Genomic DNA, 22,771 nt, shown 5'->3' on the forward strand with positions numbered 1-22,771 from the left:
GACGAACAACAATATGAACTAACTAGTACCCTCAGAGCTCCCAGAGTCTCAACCACCAACCAAGGTGTGCTCATGGTGGGACTTATTGTTCTGGCAGTGCGTGTATAGTGGAGGATTGCAAATTCGATCATCAATAGGAGGAGAGGACCTCAGCCCTGTGAAGGTTCTGTGGCCCAGTGTAGGGGAATGCCAGGGCCAATAAGCAGGAGAGGGTTCGGTGGCAGGCATGGGGAGTGGGGAGGCAGCTGGGGTTTGTTTTTGTTGTTTTTGTTTGTTTCTTTGTTTTTTAGAGGGGAAACTGGGAAGGGAGAAATTTACATGTAAATAAAGAAAATATCTAATAAAAAAAAAAGAAAGAAAGAAAAGAAAAGTATAGCAGGAGAAAAAAAATTAAGAGAAAATCAGCAAGATAGATAAAGCCTTTGCCAGACTAACGAGACGGCACAAAAACAGTATCCTAATTAACAAGATCAGAAATGAAAAGGGAGATATAACAACAGAAACTGAGGAAATCCAAAAACTCATAAGATCCTATTACAAAAGCCTATACTCAATAAGACTGGAAAACCTGGATGAAATGGACAATTTTCTAGACAGATACCAGGAACCAAAGCTACATCAAGATCAGATAAATGATCTAAACATTCTCATATCTGCTAATGAAATAGAAACAGTCATTAATAGTCTCCCAACCAAAAAAGCCCAGGACTAGAAGGTTTTAGTGCAGAGTTTTATCAGACCTTCAAAGAAGACCTAATACCGATACTCCTCAAACTATTCCACAAAATAGAAACAAAAGGTACTCTACCAATTCATTCTTTGAAGCCACAATTACTTTTATACCTAAACCACACAAAGACCTACTGAAGAAAGAAAACTTCAGACCAATTTTCCTTATGAATATCAATGCAAAGATACTCAATAAAATTCTTGCAAACCGAATCCAGGAACACATCAGAATGATTATCCATCATGATCAAATAGGCTTCATCCCAGGGATGCATTAATGGTTCAATATACAGAAATCCATCAACGTAACTCGCTATATAAACAAACTCAAAGAAAAAAACATATGATACTCTCATTAGATGCTGAGAAAGCATTTGACAAAATCCAACACTCCTTCATGATAAAATCTTGGTAAGATCAAGAATTCAAGGCTAATACTTAAACACATTAAAAGCAATATACAGCAAACCAGAAGCCAACATAAAACTAAATGGAGAGATACTTGAAGCAATCCCACTAAAATCAGGGACTAGACAAGGCTGCCCACTCTCCCTACCTATTCAATATTGTACTTGAAGTCCTAGTCAGAGCAATTAGAGAACAAAAGGAGATCAAAGAGATATGAATTGGAAAGAAGAAGTCAAATTATCACTATTTGCTGATGATATGATAGTATACTTAAGGTACCCCATAAGTTCCACCAGAGAGTTCCTAAACCTGATAAAAAACTTCAGCAAAGTAGCTGGATATAAAATTAACTCAAGCAAATCAGTGGCCTTCCTCTACACAAAGAATAAACAGGCTGAGAAAGAAATTAGGGAAACAACAGTCACAATATTTCACAATAGTCACAAATAATATAAAATACCTTGGTGTGACTCTAATTAAGCAAGTAAAAGATATGTATGACAAGAACTTCAAGTCTCTGAAGAAGGAAATTGAAGATCTCAGAAGATGGAAACATTTCCCATGCTCATGGATTGACAGGATTAATATAGTAAAAATGGCCATCTTGCCAAAAGTAATCTACAAATTCAATGCAATCCCCATCAAAATTCCAACTCAATTCTTCACAGAATTGGAAAGAACAATTTTCAAATTCATCTGGAGTAACAAAAAATCTAGGATAGCAAAAACCATTCTTAACAATAAAAGAACCTCTGGTCGAATCACCATCCCAGACCTTAAGCTGTACTACCAAGCAATTGTGATAAAAACTGCATGGTATTGGCGTAGTGACAGGCAGGTGGGTCAATGGAATAGAGTTGGAGACTCAGAAATGAACCCACACACCTATGGTCACTTGATCTTTGACAAAGGAGCTAAAACCATCCAGTGGAAAAAAGACAACATTTTCAACAGATGGTGCTGGCTCAACTGGCTGTTAGCATGTAGAAGAATGTAAATCGATCCATTCCTATCTCCTTGTATAAAGCTCAAGTCCAAGTGGATCAAGGACCTCCACATAAAACCAGATACACTGAAACTAATAGAAAAGAAAGTGGGGAAGAGCCTCGAGAACATGGGCACAGGGGGAAATTTCCTGAACAGAACACCAATAGCTTATGCTCTAAGATCAAGAGTTGACAAATGGGACCTCATAAAATTGCAAAGCTTCTGTAAGGCAAAAGACACTGTCAATAGGAAAATGGCAGCCAACAAATTGGGAAAAGGTCTTTATCAATCCTATATCTGATAGAGGGCTAATATCTAATATAAACAAAAAACTCAAAAAGTTAGACTCCAGAGAACCAAATAACCCTATTTAAAAATGGGGTACAGAGCTAAACAAAGAATTCTCAACTGAGGAATACCAAATGACTGAGAAGCACCTAAAGAAATGTTCAACATCCTTAGTCATCAGGGAAATGCAAATCAAAACAACCCTGAGATTCTACCTTATACCAGTCTGAATGGCTAAGATTAAAAACTCAGGTGACAGCAGATGCTGGCAAGGTTGTGGAGAAAGAGGAACACTCCTCCATTGTTTTTGGGATTGCAAGCTGGTACAACCACTCTGGAAATCAGTTTGGTGGTTCCTGATGAAGTTGCACACAGTACTACTAGAGGACCCAGCTATACCACTCCTAGGCTTATACCCAGAAGATTTTCCAACATGCAAGAAGGACACATGCTCCACTATGTTCATAGCAGCCTTATTCATAATAGCCAGAAACTGGAAAGAACCCAGATGTCCCTCAAAAGATGAATGGATAAGAAAATGTGGTACATCTACACAATGCAGTACTACTCAGCTATTAAAAACAATGAATTTATGAAATTCTTAGGGAAATGGGTGGATCTGGAGAATATCATCCTAAGTGAGGTAACCCAATCACAAAAGAACACACATGGTATGTACTTTCTGATAAGTGAATATTAGCCCAGAAGCTTGGAATACCCAAAATACAATACATAAACCACAAGAAACTCAAGAAGAAGGAAAACCAAAGTATGGATACTTCATTCCTTCTTAAAAGGGGGAACAAAATACCCATGAAAGGAGTTGCAGAGACAAACTATGGAGCAGAGACTGAAGGAAGAACAATCCAGATACTGTTCCACCTGAGAATCCAGACACTATTGTGGATACCAGCAAGTGCTGGCTGATAGGAGCCTGATATAGCTGTCTGCTGAGAGGCTCTGACAGTACCTGACTAGTACAGAAGTAGAGGCTCACAGCCATCCATTGGACTGAGCACAGGGTCCCCAAGTGAAGGAGCTAGAGAAAGGACCCTAGGAGCTGAAGGGTTTGCAGCCCCTTAGGATGAACAACAATATGAACTACCTAGTACCCTCAGAGCTCCCAGGGACTAAACCACCAACCAAAGAGTATACATGGTGGGACTAATGGCTCCAGTAGCATATGTATAGCAGAGGATGGCTTAGTTGGTCATCAATGGGAGGAGAGGTCCTTGGTCCTGTGAAGGTGCTATGCCCCAGTGTAAGGGAATGCCAGGGCCAGGAAGTGGGAGAGGGTGGGTTGGTGAGCAGGGGGAGGGGGGAGGGAACAGGGTTTTTTCTTTCTTTCTTTCTTTTTCTTTTTTTTCAGAGGGGAAACTGTAAAAGAAGATATCATATGACATGTAAATAAAGAAAATATCTAATAAAAAAAGACAGTATTCAAGTTCATGAGAAAAAAATACACTCTAAATTTCTTTTTATGTAATAGCTATCTCAGGTTTTGCTGTGATGAAACAAACTGGTCTTTAAAAAAAAAACCCAAGTTTTGAGTGAACAGGAATTGTTATCTTCTTATATTCTTTGGGAGAACCCTTTTTAAAGACTTGCTACTTCCTCAAATGGCTATGAGGTTCTCTGTCCAAACCATGCTTTTCTTTTTCAAAAGAGGTGCAGATTCTTAATTTCTGGTTCATATTTCTTAAACCAGTTTTAAGGATAGTTTGTCGTAATTTGAGATCTTAAGTTCCAAGCTCTGGATTGTTCAGAACAACCATTCATGGTCTCTATGATGCTAGTAAGCCCACTGGTCCCCCGCCTCCTTAGCTATGGGGTCTATCACTGTGGCTTTGTCAATTTTATTCACTTACTCGGAGGGCCAACTTTTTGTTAATTTTCTTTATTCTTCACATTTTTCAAACCTAATTCATTTTTCTTCTTTAATTTCCCCAGGCTTTTCTTCTTGTGGTTGTTCTCAGTCTTAGGGGGAATACTTAGAACACTGACTTTTAACATATATTCTTTCAACACTTTATAATATGTACATTTAAGACAAAATTCTTTTATCTAAAGCTGGCTTTATCTTCAATGCATATATTTAAGTAGGCCTCATTTTCCTGAAAAGTTAAGGATCTGCTGTTTTTATTTTTTTCTTAGACCCAAAAGTTATTTAGCAAAACAATGAGTAATAGTCAAACTGTTGGGAATTTTATGACTAGTTGTTTCCTATTTTTTGTTTGATTATTTGTTTTTGATTTCTTCTTTAATTCTACCAGTGACAGAAAATGAATTCACTATGATTTGAGCTCTGGGACTCAATTGAGACTAACATTACCGCCCGGAGTATGTTCGAGCTTGGTAAATGTTTTCTGTACTTGGAGGTTACATGTTTCATAAATGCCAATTAGGTCAAGCTTACTAATAACCATAGCAGTCAGACTATAGCTCTACTAACTTTTTATCTCTTTTGAACAGATGGTAAAAGTTATTAAAAATCACAAGTATAATTACAGATTAAGCATTTCAACTTTTATGTTATCAATTTTCACATTGGCATTTTAAAACTATAGTGCTTGCTATGCACACATGTAGAATTAATGTAACTTCCTGTTGAATTAACCATTTTATTATTATGAGATAGCTTATCAGTGAGAGTTCTGACATTCGTGCAGTAGAAAAGCTTCCTTTTGATTAATGTGGATATGCAATGCTCTTTCTAATCCTTTCGCTTTCAACTCTCCTGTGTCTTCTTATTTTAAGTTTGACACTTAGAAGAGTCAATCCTCAGGTGGATATTTTTTAATTGACTCAGAAAATCATCCTTTTATTGTTATTATTTTATATTATTATTAAATCTTTCCATTTGGCCCCTTTATGCTGAATGAGATTCCTGACACCTGACATATTTGGGTTGAAGTTGCTGACTAGTGCATATATTTAAGTAGGCCTCATTTTCCTGAAAATTATTATAAGCACCATGGGAAAAATGATGAATTGAATTTTAACCACAACTTTCCTATTATTGACTATTGGCATCAATAGCAAGTAACATTTAGAAATGATTGCTTATGGATTTTTTTTGGGCGGGGGGGGGGTTGAGACAGGGTTTCCCTGTATATCCTTGGCTGTCTTGGAACTCACTCTGTAGACCAGGCTGGCCTCGAAATCAGAAATCTGCCTGCCTCTGCCTCCCAAGTGCTGGGATTAAAGGCATGAGCCACCACTGCCTGGCTGAAATGAGTGCTTATATACTCAATCAACGATGTATTTTTCCCATCTTGAAATCCACAGGTTTGTAAAATACCATTTTTGGCTTTGTCAGCCAATGAAACTAATGTATCAGAAAAAAATTACCTTTTGGTCATAACACACAAGATTTTAAGTCAAGAGTTTAAAACAGAATAACATGGGCTTTTATCCTCACAAAATTATTAGTTCTTTTAAAAACTTAATGTTAAAATATTACTCATTTCATTTTTAACTCATGCTTGTAATATGTTAATGTATTTAAACATATCTAACATAAAATACTCTAATTTTGGAGTGTAATTTATGAATAAATAAGCCTTCTTCTTTTTAAGTAGATTTATTTATGTATGTAAGTACACTGTCACTGTCTTCAGACACACCAGAAGAAGAGATCAGATCCCATTTACAGATGGTTGTGAGCTACCATGTAGTTGCTGGGAAATTGAACTCAGGACTTCTGGAAGAGCAGTCAGTGCTCTTAACCACTGAGCCATCTCTCCAGCCGGAGTAAATGAGTCTTAATGTGTTGCAGTACAATTTAGAAAAGTTTTGTTAGGTTTTGAGATTAGTCATTTTAGATATTCACATAATAGAGTCAAAGCTTGAAAAGCCAGTCACAATCTGATCCAGTTACAATCCACAGTCTAATCCAGCCACAATCTGACCCAGTCTAGATCCAATCCAATCACAAACCAATCTAGTCACAATCTAATCCTAGTCACAGGCAACCCAGTCCAGATTTTAAGGGGGGAAACTGAAGCCCTATGAGATTGAGTGGCTTCCTGAAGGCCACATATCTCATAGAACACAGATGTGGACTCTGAGCCCTGGGAACTGTCTGTTACCACGCCACTCCCCACCCCAGGGCCGTCTCCCTAACCTCTTGTATGACTGTACAACCACTTTCCTCTTTCATTCACTGGCTTTGAAATGCAAACCATTCTCACAGAGGATTCCAGTTTCCTTTCTTAGCATATTAGGAGTGAGACCTATGCTTACACTGATACTCTTGTGCTGAAGGGAAGGCACTTTGAACCACAGTGAATAATTTGTGTATTGAAGCTTAGCTAGTCTTGGAGTAGTTCATGTCCACATCCTGAGGTGCTTCTGCCAACTGTAGTAAGTGAATGATCTTCTGCAGATTGAAAACAGTATTGGTTGCATAAAATGAGCTGCTGATAGAAATATACTTTCATCTGTGTGGTAGGTTATCAATGCCTAGAACCTTACATTGGTGGAAAGCAGTAATGACTGCCTCACAGGGCCCTTCCAGGCAGCCGTGGTCTTTGTCTTCCCATGTCACTGCATAATCACGAGACTGAGCCCTCTGCAGCTGCTTGAACTATGGATTGATTTCAGGAAGGACATTTAATATGGGCTGTTGATGAATGGCTTTTCTTTATGCTTCCTCAAACAAGGTTCTAGAAGAAAGATCACTGAATTCTCCTCAGCGGGAAGTGCTCAGTCATATTTCCAACAGTTGTATTTGTCCCGTCAGTTACGTCCTCCCCCAGACGTGCTCTTGATAAACCACAGCTTCCAGTTCTGTGCTTTCTATGACAGGGGTTTGAGCCAATGCCCTGGTACTTAAGTGGGGGGTGAAATGTAGTGCTTTGCAAATGCCTGGTATTTGCTCACTCACATTTGCCTGGACCAAAATTCTCTCCTCCTCCCTTTCCTCTCTTTATCCTTAGAGTGTTAATGCATAGTGAAATTGAGTTGGCTTAGGCAGCTGCTGTTTCTCAGATATAATTAAGTTACCTTTAACTGTATATTCATTCCTGCAGAAGATATTACACATAGAACTTCTCAAAGTTATACTGATAAGAGCAAAACAAAGCAAGCAGCATGTGGTGGCCCTTGCCATGTGGGAGGTTCAAGGCCATTCTAGGCTCTATCTTAAGTTCTAAACCAGGAAGAATACGACAAAAGCAAGACAACATATTCAATAGTGTCATTGCATGTCTGACATATGTGCAATAGTGTCATTGTGTGTATGACACATGTGTAATAGTGACATTGCATGCCTGACACATGTACAAGAGTGCCATTGCATGTCTGACACATGTGTAGTAGTGTCATTACATATATGACACACACTCATCTGCTGCAGCCGTCCACTACCTCTGGCTTTTCTAAGATGGTCCCTGTGCCTTTGGGGGAGGGGTGCAGTATAGATTCTCATTTAAACCTTAGCATTCCACTGTCTCTTATTCTCTGCATGCCCAGTTGTGGATCTCTGTGTTAATTCCCAACCCCAGTGGAGGAGCCATTGACAATGATGGCTGCTGGGGGCCAGGGAAGAGATTCCATTTCTTTTCAGGGATGCAGCCTCTGATCCTACCCATGCTCCAGTAGATGCTCTGCACATGTGTGTATACAGGCAGCACTAAGAGAACTCAGTGGGTTTTTTAAATGAGCACATGAAGTTGGAAGGGAAAGTGGTAGGGGAGGGGGTCTTGGAGGAAGGAAATGGAGGGCAGATTTGATCAAAAATGTAATATACACATATGAAAGCCTCAGATTTATGTCAAGTAAAACTGAGAGGTGGAAACAGCAGGACAAACAGACACAGCTCAGTGGTTAAGTCCTGAAACCTTCAGCTGAGTGCTGAGAAACTTGATGTAATCTGAGGGCTCCTAGAGACAAGCAGTGTAAAGAAGCACATAGAGAAGACATTCTGCATGGCTATAGGAGGGGGCCACTTCAGGCTCCATACCCTACATGGTTAGGAGTCTCCGCTAGAGTCACCTTCACAGATTCCCTGGAATCTCCCAGGGGAGGGAAAAGGATACCAACCCATTCACAAAACCTTCCATCTAAAATTTGTCTGACTACAAGATGTGCAGGGACAAAGATGGAGCAAAGTCTGAGGGAATGGCCAACCAATGCCTGGCCCGACTTGAGACCCATCCTATGGGCAAGCACCAATCCCTAACACTATATTAATGGTACTCTGTTATACCTGCAGACTGGAACCTAGCATAACTGTCCTCTGAGAAGCTCCACCCAACAGCTGACCAAAACAGATACAGAGACCCACAGCCAAACATTAGACAGAGCTCAGGGAGTCTTGTGGAAGTGTTCAGGGGAAGAACTGAGGGACCTGGAGAGGGTAGGGACTCCATAAGAAGACCAACAGAGTCAACTAACCTAGACCCTTGGAGGTTCCCAGAGACTGAACCAACCACCAAAGAGCATACACATACTGGACCTAGACCTCCCTACATATATGTAGCAGATGTGCAGCTTAGTCTTCATGCGGGTCCCCTAACAATTGGAGTGGGGACTGTCCCTGACTCTGTTGCCTGCCTGTGGATCCCATTCCCCTAACTGGACTACTTTGTCTGGCCTTAGTAAGAGAGGATGTACCTAATAGTGTAGTGGCTTGATATACCAGGTTGGGTTGGTACCCAGGGGGGCACCTCTTTCTTAGAAGAGAAAGGGGGAGGAGCTGTGTGAGGGGGCAACTGAGGGAGCTGTGATCAGGATGTAAAGTGAATAAATAAATAAATAAATAAATAAATAAATAAATAAATAAATGAAAGAAAAGACATTCATCAGTAGCCCTTATTAAATGTCCTTCTTGTGATTAGTATTCACAAGACAACTTCATTGTACATAAAAAAGGACATTTTTGCTGAACATTTGGTTGCTTGGATGAGCCAGAGAAATAGAAACCAATGCCAGGCGAGGTTGTTGTTCCCATAAAGGTGACATTAACCACTGGCAGAGTCAGGAAATGGAGCTGTAGGCCTGCTCAGCATTTTTAGAGTATTATGTCTCTTGTTACAGAGGAGATATTTCAGTTTAGGAGCCAGACATTGGTCCGTAGGCTTTTCTCCCAAACGCAAGATGATGGATGGGTTATTATTAGATACATAAACATATCTAACAATCATAATGCTGGTTCTTTCGGGGGCAGCTTACCAGTCATTTGCATGTTTTATTTTGTTCTACTTTCTAAAGATATAAAGGAATTCTTTTTTATCCCTGTGAAGGCTAATAAAGGAATACTGGAAAGTAATAGAGAGCGATTGAGTATGATACACTCTGCAAGGGGAACACCTAAATAATACCTGCCCTGAGCACCTATGCAAACTCTCCTGCATGTGTTCTCTTTCCACTGTGTGTCCATCAGAATTATGTTACACCATTATAATTAGAATGTTTAGAGACATTGCTGTTAAAAAAAAAATATTTTTAACATGGCTGAAGAGTCAAGGGAATCCTCCTCAGACCTAATTTTCTTTTCTCTATTCCTTATTCTGTGGTTTAGGATAGGAATCTTTGGTTGTCAGGGATGTTTTATGGGGAAGATTCTCAAATCATTGGGTGTCCTCATTTAAAGGGACATTAGAGGACTTTGCTCCAGGGAAAGAGGGGACCCAGAGCCTTGCACATTCTAGATGAGCAAGGCCTGCCACTGAAGTGCATCTCCAGCCTAGAGGACATTTCTTTTTTCTTTTCTTTTCTTTTTCTTTTTCTTTTTTTTTTTTGAGATTATAATTACATCATTTCCCAGTTTCTTTTCCTCCCTGCAAGCCCTCCTGTATACCCCCTCTTGATCTCTTTCAAATTCATGGCCTTTACCCCTTTGTTTCTGCATGCATGTGTGTGTGTGTGTGTGTATGTGCGTGTGCATGTGTGCGTGTGCGTGCCTGTCCTAAATATAACCAACTCAGTCTGTATAATATTACTTGTATGTATATATGTATGTATGTATGTATGTATGTATGCATGTATGTATGTATGTTTTCAGGGCTGACCATTTGGTATTGGATAATGGTTGGTCTGCTCCTCCCAGGGAGGAGTGTTTCCCCTGCTCTCAGCATTCCTTAGCTGCCTATAGTTCTTTGTGTAGGGCTGAGGCCTTGTGGTCTTTCCCCTGTCCATGGTAACATGTCTACTGTTGTTCAAGTTCAGCTCCTCTTCAGGCAGTCCTGTTGGTGAGACTTTAGGCATGTAGCTTCTGACATTACTAGTTAACATAGTCTCACAGCAGGTCCCCTCTCCTCCGGCTTTTACAGTCTCCCTGCCTTCCTCCCATGATGTTCCCTGAACCTTAGGTGTGGAAGATGTTTTGTAAATGTAGCCACCGGGACTGGACTCCTGCCTTTTGACTTGTCACGGTTTTGCATAATGGTCTTCATCTCACACAAAAAGAAGGTTCCTTGATGAGGCTCAAGGACTGCACTTATCTGCAGATAAAAGACAAATATCTAGAATAGGGTTAGGGATTATGCTGGTTTGGTAAAGCACCAGTTGTAAGGTCTCCTTCAAGATCTATGGGTTTACTACTAGTCCTGGGTAGTAGTACCAGTTGGCTACGTTACCAGTACCAGGCATGACTTCCCTCTTATTGAGTGGCTCTTCAGTCTAATTAGAGAGTTGTTGGTGACCATTCAGGGATGCATGCCACTACTTTATCCTGAGGGCTGTCATGCCATGCTGGGCATTGCTGTTCATAGGCATCATAGCCGGGTAGGGCTGTTGTTTACCCCTATCCTTTAGAAACTGACATGGAGCCCTCTGGAACCACGAAAGCTAGTCCTCAGGGAGGAGGCCTTCAGGTCAGTTCCAGCTCAGTGGCCTCTGACCCTGCATCTAAAGCACATGGTGTCTTCAATAGTAGGAACAAGCCTTCTACTTCTGGAGGGCAACCAAGGGCAATAGTGATAGTCTAATAATGTTGGGGGATCTACTGGACCACCCTGATCAATAACTCAAAAGGGGACTTTTGAGAGTCCTGATGTTGGGGGTTTTGTTAGATTGTCTTTGGCTCTTGGAGGGAGCACTGTCAGCTCAGATGAGAGAATTTCATTTAATCTATACATGTACACACACACATACACACATACATACTGACTTGTATAGTATGTTACTTTAGATAATTAATAGTATGTTCCTTAGAAGTTTTTCATATATTCTTACTTTTCTCCTGTATGTATCTCCCTCCCACTTCTTAATTATGCCCCCTTTTCCCATTTTCCATTTTCTACTCACACCCTGCCATGTCCTCTTTATTTTTCCCAATCCTACCCTAACATGGCAATGGTCCTTCCTCCTCCTCCCCCTCCTCTTCCTCCTCCTCCCCCTCCTCTTCCTCCTCCTCCCCCTCCTCTTCCTCCTCCTCCTTCTTCTTTCACTTTCTTGATTTCTGTAGTTACTCCTGAATATATACTTATATCTTAACATTTGGAGCAACATGTGATTCTTGCCTTTCTGGATTTGGGTTACTTCACTCAAAATCATCTTTTCTAGTTCCCCCCATTTATAGGACTAGCCCCCAGGGAAGGATGTGGGAGCTAGAGGACATGTCTTTACCTCTTTCCATCTCAGAAAGGACTGAGTGTACAAACCCCAGACATGTTAACGACTGTGCCTAGGTAAAACCAGAACTTGAACCCAAGTTCCTGGCGTGCTCTAAGCTAGGCCCCATTTACATACCTACACTGCCTTTGGTGCAGAACAGTGGCAATTTTAGTCTTGTCACTGACATGCTAGACTTATGGTTTGATTTTGAAATTCCCCCATAGACTCATAGTGCCCAGCTGCTGTTTGGGAAGGCTATAGAAGAACTGTTAGGAGACCAAGCTTCCCTAGAGGAAGGGGGCCACTGGGAGGCAGGTCTTGAGGTTTTATGACCCAGCCTCACCTCCTGTCAGCTCTCTGATTCCTGACTATGGATGCAATATGTCAGTTGTTTCAATCTCCTGCCTCTATGCCTCTCCGACCATGTGGACTATATATCCTCTCAAACTCTAAATAAACCCTTCCACACTTCAGTTATGTCCTGTCAGGTATTCGTCATAGTGACAAGTATCTCGCATAGTTGGTAAGCTCAGTTTGCTCCATTTTAGCTTCATAAAGAAAGAGTACCAATGAGGAATTTGCATTGAGTCGTATGCATATGATGATGATAAATTTGACTCTGCCGTGGCCGAGATATGAGCAGCATTCATTCACCCTCCCCATCAGCTTGTTCCCTTGAGACTCCATAGCTCCCCACAAGCATTTTATTTCACATACCCACATCCTCTGTTATCTCCAAGTTCTGAAGCCACAATAAGGAATGTATTGCACACACAGCTAGCTTCACATTTAGTTTTGGAAAATTAGTTTTGCTCATATTTGGCTTTGTTTGATTGATAGTAGTAAACCTGGCAAAATGTAATGTCATGCCTTCCACAAAATTTATTTTTTCCTGGGATATAATAAATGATTCTCGCACTGCAGCACCCAACCTCAGAAACTGAAGCAGAATGAGAACAGAGTCTCCAAGGACACAGACAGCTCCAGCATAGACACAGCCTTTGCACCCCCACAAGCATGCCACCACCTCTGGTGCCTCTTAGATAACTAGAGTGTGGGGGACCCTTTAAAGTTCGCCTTTAGGCAAATGCATATCAAAAGCAAGTATTCTAACAGTTTGGGGACAAAAGAAGAGCCATCACTCCCTCCTCATCTTAGTTACTCTTCTATTGCTGTGATAAGACACCATCACCAAGGCAATTTGTAGAAGGAAGCATTTATTGGGGGCTTACAGTTTCAGAGGGTGAGTCCATGATTATCATGGCAGGGAGCATGGCAGCAGGCAGGCAGGTAGGGATGCTGGAATAGCAGCTGAGAGCTCACATCTTGAAACACAAGCTTAAGGTACACACAAACACACACACAGAGTGAAAGAGAGAGAGGGAGAGAAGGGAGGGAGGGAGAGAGAGAAAAGGGAGAGAGAGGGGAGAAGAGAGGGGAGAAGAGAGGGAGAGAGAGGAGAGAGGGAGGGGAGAAGGAAGAGAGAGAGAGGAGAAGGAGATCTCTCTTCATCTGATCCATATAAGAGGAGTGAGAGCATACTAGCTGGAAATGATGTGTGAGCTTTTGAAAATTCAAAGCCCACCCCCAGTGACACACTTCCTCCAACAAGGCCACACCTCCTAATCCTTCAAAACAGTTCCATCAATTAGGGACTAAATATTTCAATATATGAGGATATGGGGGCCATTCTCATTCAAACCACCACATTCCTCTTCTATGGATCAGATGAATTTTGGAAAGTAGCAGAAATAAAAGTTCTTGGAAAAAGATATTATAGTTATCGTAATTCTGGCAAGGCACACTGTTGCAGTGAGCAAGCCAACCTGACCACACTCATTTGTGGGATCTGTGGATGGGTGTGAGATAGTCCCTTCAGCCTTTTATCCTTTGATTATATTTTAATACAACCAAACACCTCAAATAGCCACAGAAGCAGAACAAAGAAAGCCATGTTATATAATACATATTAGATTTAACTCACCTCAACAGGTCTCCATACAAATTTCTTTGAAGGGCTCTATTTTTTATTGTGTAACTGAAATATAAATTTGAAGTCACCTTTTAACCTTTTCTAATCTATGCCACATCCTGAGGGGGGACTTTCTGTTATTCCACATGCTGTGTTATACTGTCACTCCATTTTTAAATGTCACGGCATATCATGTACACCATTCTCCAACTTGATTTATTCACTCACTGATACGATTTATAGATTTAAATGTATAGGCACAGATTCTATAGTATATTGTGTGATTTTTAAATTTTGCGTGTATTTATGTACATATATAGAGAAGCCAGAAGTCAACATTGGGTGTCTGTCTTTTATCCTCTGTATTATTACTTGAGACAGGGTGTCTCATTGACCCTAGAGGCACCAATTGCCTAGACTGGCTGGCCAGTAAGTGCCGGGGATCTGCCTGTCTCTGCACCGCCAGTGCTAAGGTTACCAGGCACATACCACCACGAAAGGCTTTTACCTGGATCCTCAACTTAGGTTCTCATGGTTGTACAAAGGGCACTTTACTGATCCAACCAACTTCTCAGACCCCCAAAATGCCATATGTTATCTATTCTCCTACAGGGTATTTAGGCTCTTCTTGATTTTACTGTTATTACAGACAATGCTGCCCCAAGCATCATTGTACAATGCCCTACAGCTGGATGAGATTTTCTTTTTGAATAAATACCTACAGGTACAATTGCTGGGTAGCAAAGACATTTTATATGAAATTTTTCTGGGTAGTAAATTTATTCAAGCAACTGTACCGATTTATATTTTCCTCAGCAATACATGATTAGTTTTGTTTTCCACATCTTTACCAATATAGTATCAAAAGGGTACTGTGAAACTGTTTAACTTTTGTTAACATGCTTGATTATGGGATGGCATCTTAGTTTACATTTATTCTATTATTATTTATTCTAAACATGTAGAACTGCTACAATAATAATGATGATGATAATAACAATAACAACAACAATTCTTCACTAATGATTTTAGATGGGTAATATAGTCATTTGCTTAAAAAACTGAAACATTGCCAAATTATATATTTAGAATTCTTGCTTTCATATGTTCTCATGTGCCCAGCCTGCTACATTCTATTAGTTTCTTGAACAGTTTTTATGCAAATAAATGCAAATGTGAATACATGGCATCTTCCTTTGGCACATAGAATATACAATACAATATAAATTGTTCTGCACACATTTTTTCCATGCAATCATGCCTCTGTAGATCCTTCCTCAAGTGTGTGTGCATTTTATAAGCACACTGAGCACTGCTTTCAGACAGACAGTGTTCTTCTGACCCATAAGTCACGTTCTCCCTCCATGCTCACTAAGAACAGCACCACTTTAAACACCCAGCTCATGTCAGGACACATTCCCAGGAGTGCAGACAGAGCCAACAGTATGGCTCATGTCAGGACACATTCCCAGGAGTGACAGACAGAGCCAACAGTATGGCAATTTTGGTTGAATTTTGATCCACATTGCCAAACTCATGCCAGGAATGGAGAAAAATAGACCATTTCATGTTCCCTTCCCCTCTAACAAGAAATCGTATTTTCAAACAATTATTTTAACCAATATTGTGTCTATATTTGTGCTTTGAGGGTCCTAATAAAAGCTCATTTTTATTTGTATGTCTTTTGTTAGAGCAAATGTGTGCATCTTTTCAATATACAAAGTATCTTTTTTATATTTTCAGCTTTGCAACCTTACCCAATCTATTGAGCTGTAGTCTTGATATTTGAAAATGTATTTTTTTCTCTTTAGTTGGTTTTAAGATATTTCCCCACACAGTGTATTTTGATCATATTCAGCACCTCCTCTGTCGAACCCATCCTCTTCCCTGACCACCCAACAAAACCATCTTAAAACAAAAACCATCAGCCACAGTTTGTGCTACCTGTGTGCTCAGGTATGTGTTGTCACCTACTGGTGTATCTTAGTTCTACCAGGGGCTGTACCCCTAATGTAGACTGACTCTCTTTCCCTGGCAGCCATCAACTGCCAATAGATCCTTATCTAGGATTCCCTCCCTACCTCCCTCCTCCCCACACCCCAGGTGTTGTCTGGCATTAGCTTGTGCAGGCCTGTGTGTGCTGCCAAAACTGTTGTTAGTTTATATGTGCAGCTGCCCTGCTGAGTCTCATTGTAGCCATCCACTACCTCTGCTCTTACAATCTTTCTGTCCTTTATTCTGCAGTACCTACCCGAGCCTTGGGATAAAGAGGCAATATGACATAGACGTCCCATTTAGGGCCACAGTCTCTTATTTACTGTTTGGTCAGTTGTAGGTCTCTGTGTTAATTACCATCTACTAAAAAGAAGCTTCTTTGAGGAGAAATGAGAGGTGCAAGGACCAATAGGTATAACACCAACTAAGTCATTAGAAGTCGGTTTAATGCTGTGACAGGCAAACTCTTCAGGTCAAATTAGGAAAGCTGGAAGCTGATGAATGGCATCATTAAAGTGCTGAAGGAAAGCAAGGTTAAATTGGGGTAGTTTCACATTCCAGTCTCCTTGAAAGGTAAAAACAAAATAATGACATTTTCCGAGAAAAAATTAAAAACTGAAAAAAGTTCTATAGACATCCTGGTTGTCATATTTTCCCTTGATCAGGCTGAAGATTACATTCCATTATTTTTAAATTGCCACTATTTTAGTTAACATATCAGGTATAACTCTATTCTTTTATTCAAAAGATATATTAATCATTCACTTTACATGCTGGTCCCACCCCTTCCCGCCCCTTCTCTTCTCCCTGTCCTGCCCTTACAATTCCCTTCACCCATTACCTCCTCCCTTTCTCTGAGGAAGGGTACCCCCTCAGGTACCACCCCACTGTGAACATCCAGGTACAGTAGGCCTAAGCACATCCTCTCTCACTGAGGTCCTACTAGGTACTCCAGTTAGGGGAAGGGGATCCAACGGCAGCTAACGGAGTCAGACAGTCTCCACTCTAATTGTTAAAAAAATTGTTAAAATGAAGATCAAACTGCACAGCTTCTACAAATGTGTAGGGAGCCTAGGTCTAGCCCATGCATGCTCTTTGGTTGGTGGTTCAGTCTCTGTGAGCCTCCATGGTCCCAGGCTAGTTGACTCCGTAGATCTTCTTGTGGTGTCCTTGACCCCCTCCGAGCGTGCTCAATCCTATCCCCCACTCTTCTACAAGGCTCCCCGAGCTCCTCCTGATGTTTGGCTGTAGATCTCTGAATCTGTTTCCATTGGCTGCTGGATGAAGCCTCTCAGGAGACAGTTATGCTAGGCTCCTGTCTGCAAGCATAGCAGAGTGTCATTCATAGTGTCAAGGACTGCTGTCTTACATGGGATGTGTTTCAAATTGGGCTAGTTGTTGTCTGGTTATTCCCTCTATTCTGCTCCATCTTTATCTCCGTGTATGTTATAGGCAGGACAAATTTTGGGCTGAAGATTTTGTGAGTGGGTCTAATCTTAAAGCCAATGTCTTGTCTTTCTCTGCTTTCAAGATTTTGTCTTTGATTTCCTGTGGTTTTGTAGCAATATCTTTAGGTATACATTTCTTCTAGTCTACCCCATTTTAATTCCTCTGGGTTTTGGAACTATCAGCTGATGGACCCTAATTCCAGGAAACTTATCCATCATCTCTTGAAATATTGCCTTGGCTAGATGTGACCATCTCCATCCTGAGGTCCTCAAGAGTCCCCTACACTCATTTTATTTTCTCATGCTTTCATATTTTCTGAACTAGTTTTAATTTCACTGATTTCTTTCATAAAAATAGAAATTCTCTTATTATGGATATCCTTTAAAGGTTTTTATCCTCATCTGCAGTCTTTTTTTTAAATTTAGGCCATTTTATTTTATTATAATTTTTTATCTGTAAGTCCTAGAGTATGACCTCCACATTTTAGGTTCTTCCTTAGTCTCCCATTCTCTGGCTACAGCTTTAACATCATCCATTGATTTTTATGAACATGCTAAATGTAATTGGTGTGTGGTCTCTCTCTGATGGTGCCTGGTGTCTGTTCTTGGCGAGCCCGCTTCTGTTGTTCACATGTTAATAGTTCTAATGTGTAAGGTTTCAGTTCTTTGCAAGCATTATTATATTTGGCTCTGTGCTGTTGGAAATTTTAAAATTTGGGATGTAGACACCTTCCTCTAAAGCAGTAGCTCTCGACCTATGGGAGATGCAACCCCTTTGGGAGTCAAACATCGCATTTCACAGAGATTGCCAAGACCATCAGAAAACAGAGATATTTATATTATAATTCATAACAGTGGCAAAATTAGTTATGAAGGAGCAACAGAATAATTTTACAAGGGTGGGTCACTGCAACATGAGGAACTATATTAAAAGGAAGGGTGAGAACCACTGTTCTAAAGAAAAATGAGTTGTTTCTCTGCTTTATCCCAGGTCGGAATCAGCAAGTGACATAAACTTGAAGTGTTCTGTTAGGTGTAGGTGATTTCAGCAAAACAGTTTGACAGTAAACCATGGGGATGGAGGGCCATCTCCATCTGGTTCACCCTCATTTGGGGGTGTAGTTCTTTTAATTTATATTATAATTATATTTATATTTTTATAAATTATTTTACAGAATTTATAGGAAAAGTCTTTTTTATCTTGTCTACTAACTCATAAATGGAGCCCAATGTCATTCACACTTAAAATATGCAAATGAAAACAGTAAGTTTTCACCAATTATTACATTTCCCTCCCCAAAAAGTCTGAAATTTTTTTATGAAGGATGTCCATGGAAACATGAGCAATTCTTCTGCAAGGCCTAGGGTTGGTGAGGAGAGTGAGACATTTCAGTTTCTTTGAGCATGGTTTTATAATGCTGAAAACCTTGATTATCTATCAATCTATCTATTATCTATTTATTGGTCTTTATCTATCTATCTATCTATCTATCTATCTATCTATCTATCTATCTACCTACCTATCTATCTATCTATCTATCTATCATCTTTAAACTTCAGACTCAAAGGTTTGGTGCTTGCTTTTTCTTCAAGCTGTGATAAAAGTTAAAGGGAACCAGTGATCTTATCCACTTGGCTAGTGCTATGAAAAGCAACACAGACATGTAGATTAGTGTTTAAAAATGGTGAAGAATGACGTATTTGACCTTTAAAATCTAAATTACCACTAAATTGTAACCAGGTCCAGATTAACTGGGGATAAGAGCAGTCAGTTCCACCTGGATCCATTGAGCAGCTGCATGAGAGCATCCCACCCCAGAGGCAGCTTCTCAGAACTCTGGTTGTTGACTTACTAAGGTGGCTTTTTGGTTCATATGCTACTGTTAATAACTAAGGAACTATTGCTGAAAACAAAGGGTGAATTATCATGCTTCTGTAATTCTAGTTAAAAGTTGCACAGCACAGATCCACAAAGTATTCATATTATTTAAGTATACCCTTTCTCTTTTTGAAATTATGTATGTCTGTTTTCTGCATATATGTCTGTGTGCTATGTGTATGTCTGCTACCTTCAGAGGCCAAAAGAAGGAGTCACATTCCCTGTAACTGGAGCTATAGTTGCTTGTGGGCCACCATGTGGGTGGTAGGGATCAAACCTAGATCCTCTGGGAAGGCACCCAGTGCTCTTATCTTCCGAGCCATCTCGCCAGTCCCTTTTATGTTTTAACACTAGAGTGGTATACTCAAGGTAGCCCTGCAGAGTCAGGAAGAGCATAGTTCTTAGGTTTGCACCTTCTTGAATGCCCAGTGACCTCACACGTCTAGAGTCAAGATAACTGTGAGTCCCCAATAGTCTGTGACTATCTTTTCGCCAAGAGCAGAGGATCCTGAGATTCTTTTAAACATTAACTCATGGTTTCTGCTATGTATCTGCTTCCCAGGCATAGTATCCTGTGTCTTGCTGTCATTGTTTGGATATGTGATTCTGGTTTTAAACCTACTGAATCTGATTTCTGACCCTTTGAGAACTTAAATTCCCTGATGATGAGCAGCTCTTCCCAAGCATATTTGACTGGCTCTTTTTTAAGAATCAGACACTAGATCATGCTGGAACTAAAGACAAGGCTGGTGTTTATCATTCTGAAGTGCATGGTCCTCCTGGCCAAGCTGTAAACCTGAAGAATATTTGTGAAGAAAAATATCCCCAGAGAACCTTCCATAACAATTCATATTTTATGTGGCTTATATATATTTTTTAAAGTGACCAGAGAAGATAGTTTAATTTCCTGTAATTTCAACAAAGGGTAATAATGAAGTTTTCTGATCCCATCTGACTCTGAATTAATGGCCTGGGGTACGTATAAAATATAAAATGGTTGGACTACATTCCCTAACCTCATCTTGATTTTTTTTTAAAGCCCAAAAGTGGCATTCTAGAATTAGTCTTTTATGTGTGTGCACATGTGTGTGTACATGCCTGTGTAGGCCAGAGATCAGTGTCAGGTGTATTCCTCAATCTACCTTATTTTTTGAGACAAAGTCAACTTTGTCTAGATTGGCTGGCCAGTGAGCCCTCAGGAATCCATTGGTCTCCTCTTCCCCAGCACCGAAACTCTGGGTGGCGCATGCTTAGCTTTTTGTGGGGTTCTGGGAAACCAAACTCAGATCTTCAGGCTTGCATGGGAATTACTTTATTAAGTGACCCTTCTCCCCAACCTAGGATAAACCTTAAAGTGTCTTTCTACCTTATTAATTTCTAGGTGAAATGGTATTTGTATGTCTTTATGGAGTTGCTGTAGATGTGAATATAAGACTGGACAAGAATTCTTTGATCATGGAGAAAACCTACATATCTCTGGCCAACCAGCGGTCTATAACCATTCACAATCGCACTAATATAATTGCTCACTTCCAGTGGAAGATGTTTGCTACCCAAGAAGAGGAAAACAAAGAAAAATATAGGTATGGTGGGGATAAATCTGGTTAAAATGGTGGGGAGGGGCAGAAAGTAGTGTTTATACAGTGCATCCTTTTTTTCATAACTTATTTTTAAATTCACATTACATCCCAATCGCAGACCCCCTTCCAGTCCTGCTCTTACAAATCCCTCCCCCCCATACTCCTCCTTCTCCTCAGAAAAGGGGAAGTCCCCCTTGGCTAGCACCTCACACTGGGACATCTAGTCTCAGCAGGACTAGAGATACCCTCTCCCACAGAGGCCCAGCAGTCCAGGTAGAGGAAGGGATCCTATTCTTAATCATCACAAAAAACAAGCAAACAATGTCTAAACCAGAGGCACTGGCTCCAGTGCCGGGTGTCCTTTGGGAGCATCGAAACATCAAACACTGTAGCTGTTCACTTACATTTAATCTGGTTACAGTGTAGTAATAATTAAGGATTTAATCAGTTTTAAAATATGACATTCTTGGCCGGGCAGTGGTGGTGCAGGACTCTAATCCCAGCACTTGGGAGGCAGAGGCAGGAGGATTTCTGAGTTTGAGGCCAGCCTGGTCTACAGAGTGAGTTCCAGGACAGCCAGAGCTACACAGAGAAACCCTGTCTCAAAAAAAAAAAAAAAAAAAAAAAAAAAAAAAAAAGGAAAAAATATGACATTGACATTCTTTGCTGTTTTTAAAGCACTAATATACATTATACACATGTATATCCCTTTTCACAGCCCTGACTAAGTTTATCAGCAATTAGAGTGAATCCCCAAACAGTCAGTTTTGGACTGGTGGCATCAACGTCATCTCTCTCTCTCTCTCCCTCTCTCTCTCCCTTTCTCTCTCTCTCTCTCTCTCTCTCTCTCTCTCTCTCTCTCTCTCTCTCTCTCTGTGTGTGTATGTGTATGTTTGTGTCTTTAAATATGTTTCCAGAAAATAGGAAGGATAGGGAAAAGACAGGTTTAAATGTAATGATTTTTATATTCTTGGTTTCCACAACACTGCCTAGTCTCTCTGAACCATGTAATTTAATAATGATTTCTTAGTGAGGTATTTAATAGTCTGCCTTTATTTTTAATGACACTTCAGATAGTAGTAGAGCTTGGAAAAATGTAAAACCAGCTGGCTTTTAGCTTCCGGCCTAATGGTTATATTCTGGATGTTTCTTTCCATTGGCCCCATCCTTGCCTGTCAAAGCTATGCTTTCATTTTCTGTCCCTCAGACCTCTTCTAATGAACACTTCTATTGCTATCATTTCTGTTTGCATGAAAGATTAGCCCTGGGAAGCCTCAAGGCTTTGTTTGAAACCAAGTTAGTGTGGAATAAAACTAAAAGTCTCAGGTCCCTGGAAGAAGTCCCCCAGAGCACTGTCCCTAATTGAATCAGAAGGATCCAGGACAGTGACGGGCGGGACACAGTGGGCGGAAGCTCAGCTGTCCAGGCGATGAGCTTCAATCATAGAATGGCCACTGTGCAGAGAAAAGCTTGTCCTACCTACAAACCTCACTGGACCGCATGATTTAGAAATGTTAATGAGGTACTTTTTATTCTTAATTATTAATATTTTAGAACTGTAATGAAACCCATTCATGTGTACAGTTAATAAATGCTAATAAAAAGGGCAGAAGTTTTAAAAGGACATGCAACATTTAAAAGTGCAGAGGGAACAGCGACTCCCTTGCTCAGATTCTGCAGCTTGGTGATGAAGGCTGAGCAGCAACTGGAAAGGCCCAGGCACCTTTGAAGCTAGACTCAGAGTGAGGACAGAGGAAGACAGCTTTAACTTGAGCCGTGTCTCTGTGTGGCTGGCTGTAGGTATGGTGTGGTATCAGTACCAGGCTGACATCCAAAAAGTATGCTGAAGAAGAAGAAGAAGGAGAAGGAGGAGGAGGAGGAGGAGGAGGAGGAGGAGAAGAAGAAGAAGAAGAAGAAGAAGAAG

At 40.5% G+C, this 22,771-nt stretch overlaps 1 protein-coding gene across 5 annotated transcripts in view; it reads left to right on the forward strand.

Moving 5' to 3' along the window:
* The window catches only part of Hydin (HYDIN axonemal central pair apparatus protein), a 421,354-nt gene that overhangs the window by 120,337 nt on the left and 278,246 nt on the right, over positions 1-22,771 (forward strand). For all 5 annotated transcript variants that reach the window (XM_031341421.1, XM_031341424.1, XM_031341423.1 and 2 more), the window contains exon 8: positions 20,649-20,850. In XM_031341421.1, the coding sequence (XP_031197281.1) occupies positions 20,649-20,850 (202 nt within the window). The remainder of the gene's footprint in view (positions 1-20,648; positions 20,851-22,771) is intronic.

The sequence above is a fragment of the Mastomys coucha genome, unplaced genomic scaffold (assembly GCF_008632895.1).
Source record: "Mastomys coucha isolate ucsf_1 unplaced genomic scaffold, UCSF_Mcou_1 pScaffold22, whole genome shotgun sequence".
NCBI lineage: Eukaryota > Metazoa > Chordata > Mammalia > Rodentia > Muridae > Mastomys > Mastomys coucha.